The 15,882-nt window shown below is 47.5% G+C and overlaps 1 protein-coding gene across 6 annotated transcripts in view; it reads right to left on the bottom strand.

Moving 5' to 3' along the window:
* Positions 1–3,395: 3,395 nt before the first annotated feature.
* STAB2 (stabilin 2) overlaps positions 3,396–15,882 on the bottom strand; it is a 161,369-nt gene continuing 148,882 nt past the window's right edge. For 2 of the 6 annotated variants that reach the window (XM_029206259.1, XM_029206260.1), the window contains 4 exons: positions 15,591–15,731; positions 13,356–13,463; positions 12,294–12,422; positions 9,938–11,306 (listed from right to left, as the gene is read on the bottom strand). In XM_029206259.1, the coding sequence (XP_029062092.1) occupies positions 11,007–11,306; positions 12,294–12,422; positions 13,356–13,463; positions 15,591–15,731 (678 nt within the window). In that variant the 3' untranslated portion in view covers positions 9,938–11,006. Of the gene's footprint in view, positions 3,673–4,539; positions 6,438–9,936; positions 11,307–12,293; positions 12,423–13,355; positions 13,464–15,590; positions 15,732–15,882 lie in introns of those variants that run through there. The other 4 variants (XM_029206263.1, XM_029206262.1, XM_029206261.1 and 1 more) reach the window with 4 other exon arrangements.

Genomic DNA, 15,882 nt, shown 5'->3' with positions numbered 1-15,882 from the left:
ATTTTGTACATTACGGAGGATACCCCCCAGCTCGTGAAGACAGGAGCTCGCAGCCCAGAGGGACTGCCTTCCTGTACATGTGGGGACAGCGGCTGGCTTCCTGTCAACACCCTGTGATCGCCCTTCTTGTTTACTAAGGTACCGCGACCGGCGTCAGATTTTCTGGGACGGGGAGGCTTCTTGATACCATCTCTGGATTCCAGCAGGTGACGTTTTGAAACTCTTGATTCTTCCATGCAAAACGCATGGAAAAAGTGAACATTCACAGGCAGTGCAGGGGCCCAGTGGTGTGCACCGGTGAACTGCTCACAGAAAGCTGGTGCTTGAGCGAGCGCTGCGATAGCATACCACTGTGTCAGTGGCAGAGCTGGTCCCCAGACGGCAGCCGGTTCCCAGATATCTTCTGGTACTAGGGCTTTGGCACTCTGGTGCCTCACTTGAAAGCAGGCTCAGCCTCTCTGGAAGTCTTTCGTGAGAAAGAACAAGGGGAGTTGCAAGTCCTTGGCCTTGATTGTCCTCAGTATCCGTGTCCCGTGTCCTGCCCCCTGCTGGGGAAGGACCATTGTGCCCCAAGTGATGGGCAGGTTCACTCTTTTCCCCAGAAGAGGTGGGCAAAGAGAGAAGAGCTTCTGGTTAAATTTCCAGCCAGCAGAACAGACTTTGTAGAATGAGGCTGTGAGAAATAAACAGGTCAGAAGACAAATGCCAGTGCATTTGTGTTGGGTCTCCAAGGAATTTATTTTAGCTGAAACTGCTACCGGTATATTGCTTGAATGTGATCGTTGGAGGATGGAAAATGAAACAAAAAAAATGTCCTTGTAATGAAGAGCCACGCCGTGACCCCTACTGGCTGTGTTGCAGTCTTATTAACGTGTATTACCAGAAACCGTCCTTGTTGGAGGGAAACGAGCAGATGCCTGTCTCTCCTGACTTGTCAGCCGAGGAGAGGGGCTTGAATCTAGCAGGAGGGGAGGGAGGTGGCCCTCTCCTCTTAGCCATCTTCCACCCTCTCCTCCTCTTAGATTGCTTTCCTGCCATGTTTGTATGTCTGTTTGGGGAGTTTGGGTGGTTTTCTTTAGGTGTCTGTGTTAAAGGTGGGCGAGGATAAAGGACGCTGAAGCTAAGAGAAACAGAGTTGGAAATGACCTAGCTGGCTGAGTGTTCCCATTTCCTTCTGAGGACAAGGCAAGGGACACGCATCCTTAAACCTAAAGGATGCAGGTACAGGAGGAAGGGGGCTTGTGGAGAGAGGGCTCGCGTATTCAGCGTTTTTAATGGATTCGTGTATGGAGCCAGTTGTTGATGAAATGCTCGCTTGGCCTTCCACAGGATACCTGCCCCAGTGTGGAAATTAGATGAGTCCCACAGCACGCATTGTAATGCTGCTTGTTATAATGGGAGTGTGCTTGTGATATTTTCTTGTATTTAACTAAAATAGTGAAGGTGATTCTCTAGACCCAATAGGCCCAATTAGCCCCCGTTTTTCCCTTCTAAATTTTATTTGAAATGCAGTAGAGTCCATTCCTTTTTCAGACAGCAGGAGGCGTTTTGTTTGCTGTTTGTTAGCGCTCAGGGGTTTTACGCATCCGAGTGCATTGGAAGACTGGCGTTTCGGGGGTGCAGGTGGTGCCCAGAAATGTTCAGTGTTGGGGTCCTCAGAGGATACACTGGTGCTTTGGGCTGCTAGTTTCTGCTTTGGAGAAGCTGAGTGAGGAAGTAGGTATTATTTTAAAACATTTTCTTAGTTTTTATCAGGTATTCATTAGATAGCTCCTAGGTGCCAGCGATAAGGGTGTCTTGTTTACTCAAGAATGCAGTACAACTATTCTTACAACCTGCTTTCATGTACATCTAGGTTAGGTGACCCAAGCCTGGGGGGAAGAAATAGATTTTCTGGGTGTGAATAATGAGTTTTACGACTTTTTACCAATTAAGGTTTCGGTCTGTGGGCCATGGTACGTGGCGGTATTGAGCTCTCTCTGCGCAGGGCCCAACTGAGCATGCGCCTGGCAGATGTGAACCCGCGCTGGGGCCAGGACAGAGGCATTCTTGTCTGTGCTCAGTCTTAACTTGTCACTGTTGTGACTCAGCTGGTTTTCAGCACGACGCACTGCATTTTGTTCTTCCCGGTTTGTCCTCTGGTGCGCGCACTTACGAAGGCATGTGGGTACAAGGGAAGGGAGTCTATTTTCTACCACTTAAAACATCAGTTTGGAAAGTGAACGGAATAAAATTAGTTTGCACATTAAAAAAATATTTTCTGTTTTTAGCATCAGTTAGACTGATTTTCTCTGAATGATGTGAGCAAAAATTCACAGTCCAGGGGCAGTCCTTGCCCCCCAAGGCTCACGTCCCTGTAGCTGGTTGCCCTGGAAGGAACCTGCACAACTCGTTTTTCCAGAGTTGTTTTTAATAGATGAAACCTGGCTTTTAATATATTTTAGGAGTTTGTCTTAGAGCTCCCACTTTCCTCCTAGCATGGCCTCTTTTTTTTTTTTCCCCCTTTCAAAAATTCTCTTCAGCTCCGTTAATGCCATCCAACATAAACCACATGTCACTGATTCAGGCACATCTCAGACTAAATTCCTAGTCGCTTTGAAGGCATTGGGCCTCTTAATTAGTGCAAAGGAGAAATGAAAAGTAATCTTTCTTCCTAGCTAATTTAGCTTTGGGTGACCTAAATAGCGTTCCCTCTCTTTTTGTCCCCAAAGGCCTCTAAAGCGGTAGAGTGTGTGCTAAATACTGGAACTGGATTCCACTCAGCCGAATGCTCGCCTGCTGCACGCACTTGGGAGCCCTTGTCTCGAATGTGCTCTCAGGCTAAATTTGGCCAGAGGCAGGGTTCCTTGATTGCTCTCTTCAACTACTAGGGAGCCAACCGATGATCTGCCCTCTTAGTATTGATTTCCTTTTGTACCAGTTCTCTGCGTTAGCATATGGGAGCTTGGCTCCAAGTTCAGCTAACCTTTAATACCCTAGTGGATTGAGGAAAAGAAAGGAAGTGAAGTTTCCCTAATGCAAGGTTCAGCAAACTTTTCCTGTAAAGGGCCAGGCAGTAAATACTTTCAGCTTTGCGGGCCATTTTCTGCGGCCCCTCTCTAGGACTGGGCCTGCCTGTGGTCCAGTGCAGCGTGGCTTATGAAAACAGGCTGCAGGCTGGATTTGGCCTTTGGGCCATGGTCTGCCGAGCCCTGCTCTGATGGATCGTGTTGGTGGCAATGGCGAGATGACCTTGCTGAAAGCACGCGGATGAAGCAGCCCACAGTTGGGTGCAGCCAGTAGAAAGAAGTTCTGTAGGTAAGTGCGCCATGTTCCCCTACGAGCTACTCTCTGGGCATATTTACTTTTATGGCCAGTGGTAAAATACTGTGTTTCCAGCACACGGCACGATTGTCGTTGTGTAATTGAGCTGCCAGACTCGGCATTCATTGAATATACCTCTCATTGCCCTCATCTGTGATTGTGCTAGTAGCGTGTGATGGGCTTGGATGCCCAGAAGACCCTTCAGGACCGAAGGACTTAATCCCCGCAACTGCTGGGTGTGCTGCTGGCTTACCGTCCGCAGCCGTCAGTCCTCCTTGGGAGCTTCCCCTGCTGAAAAGTCCTGCCTCGGATGCGGATGTGGTCAAGCTCCCTCCCTGGAGCAACTCTGAAGGCCTTTCAGCTCCAGAGCTGGGGGGGAGGGCACACAGCTGAGGCCTCTCTGTCTGCACTGCAGCCCAGCTCCCTTCCCATCCCCTCTCCCCTTCCCGGGTGTTGATCCCAAGGACAGTCCCCATCTCAGTATCTGCTCTCCAAGGAACCAACCCACAGCAGTGCTCTGTACTTTTCTATACTGCAGGCTTGAACTCTGACTTAGGAAACTGTTTTTTTAGTAGAATGACAGACTGTGCCTGTTTAATTAATTTCAGGCACAATGAATGCAAATTAGATAGACTTACTGTTTGTTTATTCTGAATGTGAATTTGCTATTTATTCTAAATGTTGATTTTATGTTACATGACTTTGAACTTGTTGCCAAATAAAAGTTTGAATTGTATTGTCCAGTTTATTCTAAGTCATCTGTTTTGTGTGCTTCAGTCAGTGGCAAAGCTGTATCACATTCTAATGTACCCCAAAAAGAGTATCCCTGAGAGCAAGGGTGAAAGATTTATGGTTCATTTCTCACCACCCTTGTTCTCCCACCCCCAGCAAAGCACGCTTGCTTGTTTTCAGAGCTCGCGGACCATGTAATTAAGCCACGGAAGTAAAATTGGTATGCGTTTGGCCTTAGGTGGGCAGCAGGTAAGCCACCTGGGATTTCTGTCTCTCACAGACTGTTCCCTCCTTGAGAACAAGGAGGTGACAGTGAGCCACCTGTTTGTCTGCAGTCAAATTACCAGGGAAGCTGGAAATTGGAAGCAATGTTTTTAAGGGAAGAAAATACTGCATAATACTGAATTGGGAGCGCGCGCTGTGAAGTCAGGTCACTGCTGGGTTTTGGGTAAATTTATATTTTGAAGAGCCTTCTAAAAAACCTGAATTGTGTGTGTGTTTCACCTTAATGTCCTTGACCTCTCGTTGTGCCAGGAACTTCATCTCATGCACTCCTCCCGCGGATACCTGCTGTTTCTCGTCTTAATCACGTGCCTTTCTGTCCCTCTGATGGTGGAGTTGGTGGAGTCACTAGTGAATCGGTCCCACGTGCCTGTGGAGAGTGAGTTTCTGGAAACCTGGCGTTGCCCTCATCACGGCACGTTGTCCGAGAGGAGGTGGTGAGTTGTTCCTGTGCCTGCCACGGGGGCGTCTTCTTCCCTTTCCTAGAGTTGTGAGAAAGCTTCTGAGACCCTGGGGCTTCTGGACTTTGGACTTGGCTCAGCAAAAACCCTGATGATGTGGAACAAAGTCGTTTGGGTTGCAAGGGCGATGGAGAGGAGAGTCTGAGGTCTGCTCAGCCCAGAGCAGGGCTTCTCCATCCCCAGCACTGGCTCCTGAGCATGGCCAGTGCTACCTCCAGGGACAGCTTGGAAATGGGTGGTGGGTGGGCTGGAGGGTGCCCGGTTGTCACAGTGATGGCGAGGCCACTTTGGGCCTTTTGAGGGTGTGGTGGACATCCTGCCTTGCAGAGTCCTGCACGGTGCAGAACTGGCCTGAGCCTACACATCACTTGTGTAAAATTCCAGAACGTTTTCATACCCCCAGAAGAAACCCCGTACCTCTTAGCAGTTACCCCAGTTCAGTGTTGGGGTCCTCACCACTCACTCACCTTTCTATGAATTTGCCGATTCTGGACATTTCCATGTAGATAGACTCATACGGCATGTGGTCTTTCGTGTCTGGTTTCTTTCACTGAGCATCATGTTTTCAAGGTTCATCCGTGGTGTTGCATGTATCAGTACTTAGTTCCCTTTTAGGGTGAAATGCTATTTCATGGTGTGGCTAGACACACGGGTTATCCATTCATGAGTTGGTAGACATTTGGGTTGTTTCCACGTTTTGGCTGTTATGAATAATGCTGCTATGTACCTACCTCTGTAATTTGCTGTGTGGACATGTTTTCACTTCTCTTGGGTCTGTACCTAGGAGTGGAGTTTCTGGATCACACGGTAATTCTGTGTTTAACTTTTTGAGGAGCCGCCAAACTGTCTTGCGCAGCGGGGGCACCATTTTACACTCCCACCAGCAAATTAGGAGGGGTCCAGTTTCTCCACATCCTTGCCAATACTTGCTATTGTCTGTGGTTTTGAGGATGGCCATCCTAGTGGGTGTGAAGTGGTATCTCAGTGTGGTTCTCATGTCTTCTTCACACAAGCAAACAAAACAGAGTTAAGAAAGAAGCGTTCCTAAGGCAGATGGTGGCTAATTGAAAAGGCCCTAAGAAGCCCAAACAAGTTGGTTTTACCTTCAAAGTTTGACCCCTCCTATGGCGAACAGTCGTTTTGTTTCCCAAAACACTGGATCTGTTCCATTGACTTTATTTCTATTCTGTAACCAATACGTCAGCACATTTCACGTGCCAGACACTGTGCTGGGTGCTGAGATATAAAGACGAATAGGGAGGTCCCTGCCTTTGGGAACTTACAGTCTAATAGGGAAATAAGACAAGGTCACTGGAGTGTTGGTCACTAAAGGTACACGGGAAGGACAGAAGAGAGTCAGGGAGGGAGCAGTCTCCGTGGGTTGGTGGGTGGATTTAACATGGTCCCTCACCCACAGAAACAGAATAATCCCCCAGCTCAACCAAAGAGATGAGGTACGGCTTGAGTGTTTCATACTCTGAAATGTTAAAGGACCTTACTTTTCCCACCGGCAACTGGGGCTGAGGAGTCACAGTTGACGGCCTTTCTGAGGCAGCGTCAGGGGCCCAGGCGGTGGCGGGTGATGTCTGGCTGGGGCAGGTCCGGCCCTCACAGTGCCCCCAGGGGGTCAATGCTGTCCAGCTGCTGGTCTTCAGGGTCCTGGAAATGAGAGGTCTGTGAGCCACGCAGAGGGTACAGGCCTTCTGTCTGTGAATCCTTCCGGGTCGAGCATTCTTATGGCTACTGGTCTGAGGCCTTGATGGGGTTCAGGACACGCCACCCCCAAACAAAGCACCTTGGCACATTAAATGTCTTGAACTGAAGGAATTTTTTAAAAATGGCAGAAGCAGGAAGGTCACTCCGACGCCCCTGCCCTACCCCCTTGCCCTTCTTTCCTGAAACAGGTAACAGAATTCCCACGTGAAAGATGCCCTCCCTGTACCAGGAGGAAAGAAGACACCGCCACAGATGGGGAATCAGGGGACTAAAATCTGTATAAACAAACCTTGTTCATTAACCCTTATCTTCCTAGTGACTTCACCATTCACTACCCCTAGTGCCAAACCTCTTTCCCTTGTCAATTCCTCACACATCATCTATTGTCTAAAAGGTACAAAAGCTTCCTCTTCTGGTCCCTCCTTTGGGTCTTTGTTTTCTCCTGAAGGCTCCCACATACAGGTAAGCATTCAAAAAAATGTACATGCTTTTGTCCTGTGAGTCTGTCTTTATCAGTTTACTTTTCAGGCCCAGCTAGGGATCTTAGGAGGGTCAAGGAAAACTTCTTCCTCCCCTACAGCCTAAAACATGATTCTTCCCTCAGTGCCCCGTGGACACACGTGTTGGGAGCGAGCACGGCTTCACACTGCTGTCCCACGGCTCACGGCATGGAGGTTAGGGCCCCGTTCCGGGTGCAGTCTCTGCTGTTTGACGGTGTGTGGCCCTGGACAGATCATTTGCACTGTGCTGTAGTTTCCTCATCTGTAAAGAATCCTAGTAGTATTTACCTGACAGGGAGGTGTGAGGATTAAATTAGATACTACATTAAGGAAGATTAAAAAAGCACCCCACAAAAGGCGGCTGTTACTCTGATTACCAAAAAAACCTTTCCAGTTGAAAATTCATCCTGAACTAGGGTCTAATCAGAAGGCACAGTCCAGAGGCAGCCACTCTGAACCGCCTGCTGTCTGTGGCTCTGAGCAGCACTGAAGTTTTGTTAATTCGCATCATGGACGTTCATGCTGTCTAGATTGACTCCAGATAGTCTATAGGCAATGCCCGCTCCCTCAGTATAAAAGGCATGAGAATCAAGCACACTTGGGGCTGGTATCCTCAGCCTGGGATTCCCATAACTGGAACATTTTTGCCACCTGGTTGAATGAGAAGGGTTGAGCTGAACCCTGCATCTGGGATACTCTCTCACCTGCCTCCGGCGAGTCTTTCATGCACGGGGCTCATGGAGAGCATTGAACAGGATGTGTAATTTTTCCCCCTTGCTTTTAAAATGAGGTTGATTTCAATATCACAAGGCTTACAGAAATAGTCTATTAGTAGATGCAGTTTAGCTGAACTTGCCCTTGCAATTTGGACTGGAAACTTTTACATGGGTTTGATTGAAAAAACAGGATTTATGATCTGGTTATTTTTCAATATTGCAGACATATTAAATCTACCACAGGCACTAAGAACCATGGGATATTTGCATTTGGTTCACTGCAGAAAAATAGTAACAAATGTTGCACTCTACACGCTTACAACGGTGCAATAAAGTACTGTAATGTTTCAGTGCCAACTTACAGAAATTCAATACAGCTCCTGCCCTGTGGAGTTGGGGTGCGTCACCCTCCCAAAGTGGATGTGTTCACCACCGTGTAAGCTCTCTGAATCCCCTACTACTGGGACTTTATGGATGATGATGGGAGTAGAAGGATGTGAGCTCACCTTTTCTTATGAAAACACCAAAATCGCAACTAACTGCTGAACAACCATTGACAAAAAAAACACTGGAACCTACCAAAAAAGATATCCTACGTCCAAAGACAAAGAAGAAGCCACAATGAGACGGTAGGAGGGGCACAACTGCGATAAAATCAAATCCCATACCTGCTGGGTGGGTGAACCACAAACTGGAATATAATTATATAGCAGAGGTTCTCTCATAGGAGTGAAAGTTCTGAGCCCCACATCAGGCTCCCCAGCCTGGGGGTCTGGCAACGGGAGGAGGAGCCCCCAGAGAAACTGGCTTTGAAGCCCTGCAGGGTTTGATCGCAGGAATTCCACAGGACTGGGGGAAACAAACTCCACGCTTGGAGGGTGCACACAGGACCCAGAGGAAAAAGCTGTGACCTCATAGGAGCCTGGGCCAGACCTACCTTCTGGTGTTGGAGGGTCTCCTGAGGAGGTGGGAGGCGGCTGTGGCTCACTGCGGGGACAAGATACTGGCAGTGGTAGTTCTAGGGAGTATTCACTGGTGGGAGCCCTCTTGGAGGCCGCCATTTTCTCAACCAAGACGTGGTGCCACCCAACAGCCTGTAAGCTCCAGTGCTGGGATGCCTCTGGCCCGACAACCCAGAGGGTGGGAATACAGCCCCACCCATTAGCAGACAGCCTGCTTAAAGCCTTCCTGAGTGCACAGCTGCCTGATAAACACACCCTCTGACATGGCCGCGGCCACCAGTGGGACAAGACCCAGCTCCACCCACCAGTAGGCAGGAACCAGTCCCTCCGACCAGGAAGCCTGCACAGCCCCGCCCACCAGGGGCAGACAGCAGAAGCAAGAAGAACTACAACCTTGCAGCCTGCGGAATGGAAACAGCAATCACCCAAAGTAAGACAAAATGAGACAGCAGAGGAGTATGTCCCAGATGAAGGAACAAGATAAAACCCCAGAAGAACAATTAAGTGGAGAGAGGCAATCTACCTGAAAAAGAATTCAGAATAATAATAGTAAAGATGATCCAAGATCTCAGAAAAAGAATGGAGGCACAGATTGAGAAGATACAAGAAATGTTTAACAAGGACCTAGAAGAACTAAAGAACAAACAAACAGAGATGAACAATACAATAACTGCAATGAAATATACACTAGGGGGAATCAATAGAATAACTGAGGTAGAAGAATGGATAAGTGGGCTGGAAGACAGAATGGTGGAATTCACTGCTGCAGAACAAAATAAAGAAAGAAAAATGAAAAGAAATGAGGACAGTCTAAGAGACCTCTGGGACAACATTAAATGCACCAACATTTGCATTATGGGGTCCCAGAAGAAGAAGAGAGAGAGAAGGGACCTGAGAAAATATTGGAAGAGATAATAGCTGAAAAATTCCCTAACATGGGAAAGGAAACAGTCACCCAAGTCCAGGAAGTGCAGAGAGTCCCATACAGGATAAACCCAAGGAGGAACATGCCGAGACACATCGTAATCAAATTGACAAAAATTAAAGACAAAGAAAAAATATTAAAAGCAACAAGGGAAAAGCAACAAATAACATACAAGGGAATCCCCATAAGGTTATCAGCTGATTTCTCAGCAGAAACTCTTCAGGCCAGAAGGGAGTGGCATGATATATTTAAAGTGTTGAAAGGGAAGAACCTACAACCAAGATTACTCTACCCAGCGAGGATCTCATTCAGATTCGATGGAGAAATCAAAAGCTTTACAGACAGGCAGAAGCTAAGAGTATTCAGCACCACCAGACCAGCTTTGCAACAAATGCTAAAGGAACTTCTCTAAATGGAAAAGAAAAGGCCACAACTAGAAACAAGAAAATTATGAATGGAAAAGCTCACCGGTAAAGGCAAACATACAGTAAAGGTAGGAAACCATCTGCATACAAATACGATGATCAAAACCAGCAATTCTGAGGAGAGGAGAGTGCAAATGCAGGATACGGGAAATGCATTTAAATTAAAAGACCAGCAACTTAAAACAAGCTTGTTTATATATAGACTGCTGTATCAAAACCTCATGGTAACCACAAACCAAAAATCTGCAATAGATACACACACACACACAAAGGGATTTTTTGGAGGCTTCCTCACATGGGTATGATTGATTATTAGCTCTGTTACTAGCCCCTCTCTCCTCTTTTAAGGGTGAAGGGTGGGGCTGAGAATTCCAACCTTCTAATCATGGCTTGTCTTTCTGGTGACCAGCCCCCATCCAGGAGCCCACCCAGAAGATCCTCATCAGAACAGAAGATGCCCCTAGTGTTCTTATCACTTAGGAAATTACAAGGGTTTATGAGCTCTGGGGCAGAGACCAATACACATTTTCTCTTATCTCCCTCCTAGCTTCTCAGTCCAGACCTGGTAATAAATTACAGGCAGGGCGGTATCTTCCACATTCAGCGTGAATGGGGTGCCCTGCCATGGGGTTAACGTCAGTGGAGGCTCGGTCTAAGCTCAAGCGTCACTAACTCTAGAAACAAGTGGTCCTTTCCTGGAAGACCAGAGCAGAATATGCTCCCCTAGATATAAAAGACCTTATCAAAGAAACGTAGCTCCTAAAGCAAGCCACAGCTCTGACAACAGGCAAAAGAATCCTGGACAACATTGTAAATGTTGAAGCAGTTTTATGTCTTAACTTTGCGCCTGCTGCCTCATCAATGTTTGTGGCAGGATTTCTTCTCCTTGTGACCTCTCACCTGGTCACGAGGTAGGGGTTGGGCAACCCCTAGTTCTCCCCTGCCTCTAACTGTTGGACACCTCTGCCGTCCGCCCAAGAGAGCTCAGAATGCTACACAACTACCTGGCTTCACCCAGCTCACAACACTCGATTTTAGGCTTGTTGCCGGGAGACACGTTCTAGTAGTGAGATTTCTTGGTGCAGAGCTTTCCACTGAGATGTGCTGAAAGACGTCGTTCCCCTGCACCCCAGCTGAACCTGTTCCCAGATAAAAACACACACTCACCATGAAGGGGTCGTAGGAAGGTTCTGGGGTTGCTGAGGCTGTGTTCTCGTACATGGGGTTCGAGATATTCTCGGGCTGCTGCTTGCCGAGAGCTGCCACGTCGATATCCTCTTCCGACTGCTCGGAAAGACAAGCACAGGGCTGAGCACCACCAAGTCCCCGAGGCAGGCGTGTATCATCAAAATTGGGGGGTAAAGCAAGCCACCCCCCACCCACCTCCGGGAGCTTTTTCCTTTTCCTTTTATTGAGATCTGACTTACATATAATATCATGCACCAATCTTAAATGTTCAGCTTAATGACTTCTTAATACGTCCCCCCAGGTATGACCACCACCCAAGTCAGCATATAGGGCATCTCCATCCCCCCCCAGGAGGTGCCCTCACGCCCCTCGCCCACCAATATCCGGTCCCACCCAGGGTAACTGCTATTCTGACTCCTGTCACCTGGAGTGGTTTTGCCCGTCCTTGAACTTAGCATATAAGGAATCATACAGCACGTGCCCTTTTGCTAGATGTGATGTTTTATAAACCATGTGCATGGTGCCGATAAATACACAGGTTATCTGCCAGGAGGACGTGACCTACTGCTTGGGGGCTGCTGGTAAACCTGGTCCCCAGTGTCTCCCCAGGGTCACCCCACCATCAGCCAAGACCCACTGACCTGGATGTGGGCTCAACAGTTCAAAGAGGGCCAGTGTGTTTCCCTGGCTGTGGCGTGAGGCCTCTGGCTGTGTAGGTCCCTACCCTGTCCCCACCCTCAGAGTCAGCCTTGAAGCTCAGATCAATCCTGGTGGGTGCCTGTCTTGTGAATCCTCCAAGGTGAGTGGCCTCCTGGGCCCCTGCTGAATTTGCCTCCAAGCCAGACCCCTGGCACAAAGGGCCATTGGCAGCCCATCACCCTCCTCCGTATCCTGTCTTGGCCAGGAAGAGGGCCTTGGAGCTGCCACTGCTGCTCTCTTAGGGGCAGAGGCCCCCCCACCCAGGAGACGGGGAGTGTGTGCCAGGCGCCCAGCTGCCGGTGAGCTCTCTGAAGCAGCCCAGAGCCAGGGGCTGGGTTTCAGAGAGGACCCCCGTGCCCATGTTCCCGTTTTTCTCCGTCTTACCTCAAAATGCTGAAAGCCAATTGTTCTCCGGTTTAATCGAAAGTAAGAATATGCAGCCAAAGCGATGGCTCCAATGACCAGGATGATGGCAAAGAACATCCCCGTTCCCAAGCCAGCGTGGCTTGAAGTCTGAACACAGAAAGGGGAGCGGTTGGTACTCAAAACTGTGACTTCCCCAAAGAGGTGTGCTTTCTGGAGCCTACCCCATTCTGGCTGGCCTGAGGCATCTTGGTACCAGTTGGGATAAAAATAATGATAAAATTGTTAACATGTATCTAGCCCTTACTATTTCCAGGGTCTGTTCTAAGCCCCCTTACACAAAATAATCCATTTAAATGTATAATAACACAAAGAGATAAGAACAATTTTTATTGTTTCCACTTTCATACGGGAGAATGGAGACACAGAGCGGGTAAGCACTTGCCCAATATCACACAGCCTGTGAGTGGTAGAGGTGGGCTTTGGAAGCCAGCCTGGCTTTGGAACTTATGTGCTTAACCACTATGCTGTGGAACTTCCCAGCAGCCAGCTGTGCTTGCCCCTCCCTCATACTTTTAGAACAAAGTTAGAATACTAACATCACCACCACCAACCAACGACAGCCGACCAACTCTTATATAGCATGTACTATGTGCCAGGGACTGTCTTCATTATTTTATATTAACTCGCCCTCCCAAGAACCCAGGGAGGAAGGCATTATGACCTCGATTTTGCAGATAAGAAAAATGGGGCTCAGTGATGTTCTGGGGCTTGTCTAAGGTCACACGGTTATGAAGTGGAGATGCTCAGGATTTTCACTCCCTTTCCAGTGGTTTCTCCATTGGCCCATACTGCCCTTTTCATTCAATAGATATTGATGGTGACAGGTGTTACGTTGCTAATGCACTGGAGGGGGGTGGGATGCAACAGGGCCCGGCATCCCTGAAGCCAGCTGCCGTGGATGGGGGAGGCGCCTCCAGTATCCGGAGGAGGGGTGGACAGGGCTTCTGGGAGTAGTTTGCTTCCTGGGGAGTGGACATTGGGGTTCCCCCTGGCCCCTCACCAGGAACCCTGGATACTCACCACTGGGGTGGGAGGTGCTTTTAAAGGCCTGGAAATGACATGAATAATCCCATTGGAGGCAAAGATGTCCCACTGCAGAATGGCTCTTCCATCAACGAACCTGGTCTCCTAGGGGAGATGAGAAGAGGCTGATGGAGATCTCTGACCACCTGACTCTTACTCTCCATGTGGGCAGCCCTTTCATGGAGGAAAGTTGTCCAGTTTCCCCGAGGTCGTGGCGCCTGGGCTTCAGGCCAGTCCTCACTGACAGGTAGCATAGGACTTGCGCTCACCCTCTGGACAGCCCAAAACACATTAGTAGCTCTTGTGCCAATTAGCTGATCTAAGAGCTGCAGAGACCCCAGGAGTTCGTTCTGTCCAGCCCACTTGTTTAACAGATGAGAGTTCAGAAGGAAAATGGTATGTCCAAGATCACCCAGGTCGTAGCTGGCAAATCCCACGCCTCTGGATTCCAGATCCACCGCTGTGAACATCACACCACACTGTTAGAAAGGGATTTTAAGGGATCTGATTACTTGCTAATCAAAGTGTGCTCCACTGGCTTGTGGCGTGGACAGTCACCTGAGAATGCTTAGAAGTGCAGAACCTGAGGCCTCACAACCCACCCACTGAATTACAACATGCATTTGAACAAACCTGTAGGTGATTAAAATGCACAGTAAAGTTTGAGAAGCACTGGTCTAAACTACTGATCGTCGGTAATAAAGATCATTTATCAGGTAAAAATTAAAAGTAATTCATTTAGCCCTTGCTACATGTCAGACAGTATTATCACACGTCGAAAGACTTGAATCACTGAATCTCCATAAAAGCCTATGATTTGACAAAACTGCAATGAGGTATCACCTCACACCAGTCAGAATGGCCGTCATCAGAAAGTCTACAAATAATAAATGCTGGAGAGGGTGTATCCAGCAATCCCACTTCTGGGCGTATATCTGGAGAAAACCATAATTCGAAAAGATACACACACCCCAGTGTTCATAGCAGCACTATTTACAGTAGCCAGGTCATGGAAGCAACCTAAATGCCCCTTGACAGATGAATGGATAAAGAAGATGTGGTACATATATACAATGGAATATTACTCAGCCATAGAAAAATGAAATAATGCCATTTGCAGCAACATGGATGGACCTAGAGATGATCATACTAAGTGAAGTCAGAGAGAGACAAATAGCATATGATACCACTTATATGTGGGATCTAAAAAAATGATACAAACGAATTTATTTACAAAACAGAAACAGACTCACAGACATAAAAAACAAACTTATGGTTAACACAGGGGAAAGGTAGGGAGGAGGGGTATATTAGTAGTATAGAATTAATAGATATACTCTACTATATATAAAATAGATAATTAACAAGGACCTACTATATAGCACAGGGAACTATAGTCAATATTTTGTAATAACCTATATGGGAAAAGAATCTGAAAAAAATATATATAATTGAATATATATATAACTGAATCATTTTGCTGTACTCCTAAAACTAACACAACATTGTAAATCAACTGTACTTCGATTAAAAAATATACTTGTAAAAAAGCCTATGATTTGAACATCATGGTTGTCATGGTCACGTTACCACCACCACTATCACTACTTCTAATATCACTACCACCACCATCGTCCCCACCACCACCATCATTAACATCACCATTATCAAAATAATATCACCATTATCAAAATAATATCACTATTATTACCATCGTAATTATCATCATTACCAACATCATTAACACCATCACCATTATCAAAATATCACTGTTACCACCACCACCATCATCACCAACATCCGTGCTTTTCAGATGAGGAAATTGGGACACTGAGAAGTGAGATAACTTGTCTAGGTTCCTAGAGCTAGTGAGTGGCAGAACTGGTTTTCATACGAGGGTCATTTGACTTGAAGGCTCACATGTTAACACCTAGGATAGGCTGGCAATCTGACAGAAATAAGGGCAGAGAATCAGACTGCTTTCAAATGGTTTCAATTAAAGCTGGTTTCACCAGCTTCTGGGGCTGGCGGTCACCAATGGCTTATTTCCCGAAGGGTAGGGGCCGCCTGACAGTGTGGTGTGTTCTGGTGAGCCGCTAGTACCGCTAACTGCAGCTTTGGAGTTTACTTTCACATTATAAGAGTTGCCATCTAGTAAGCACCTACTCTCTGCTAGGAGCTTGGCATATATTATCCCCACTTCCCCCTATAAGCCCAGAAGACTTTTCATACCAGTTGGCGCTGGTCCTGGCTGGAGGTGATCAGCAGCTGGCTTCCCAGCCTAGTGTGCAGGACGGTACCGTTGACAAGGTCATTGTAAAAAAAGATGCTGACATTGGCGAGATGGTGCTCGATGTCCCGCCCAGACAGAGTCTGAGAGCAAAGAAGAGACACGAAAACGGTCTTTAAAAGCCAAGCAATATTTTCTCCTTTTAATGACAAGGATGACCCAGGGAAAAGAAATCACTTCGCAAAGCCTTGGTTTTTCTGCCTCCACTTTGAAAGTCATTTTAATGGTCAAAGC

The sequence above is a fragment of the Monodon monoceros genome, unplaced genomic scaffold (assembly GCF_005190385.1).
Source record: "Monodon monoceros isolate NGI ecotype Baffin Bay Population unplaced genomic scaffold, NGI_Narwhal_1 Super_Scaffold_6, whole genome shotgun sequence".
NCBI classification, from domain to species: Eukaryota; Metazoa; Chordata; class Mammalia; order Artiodactyla; family Monodontidae; genus Monodon; species Monodon monoceros.
The sequence above is the reverse complement of the archived record's forward strand: the minus strand, read 5'-3'. Positions and strand labels throughout refer to the sequence as shown.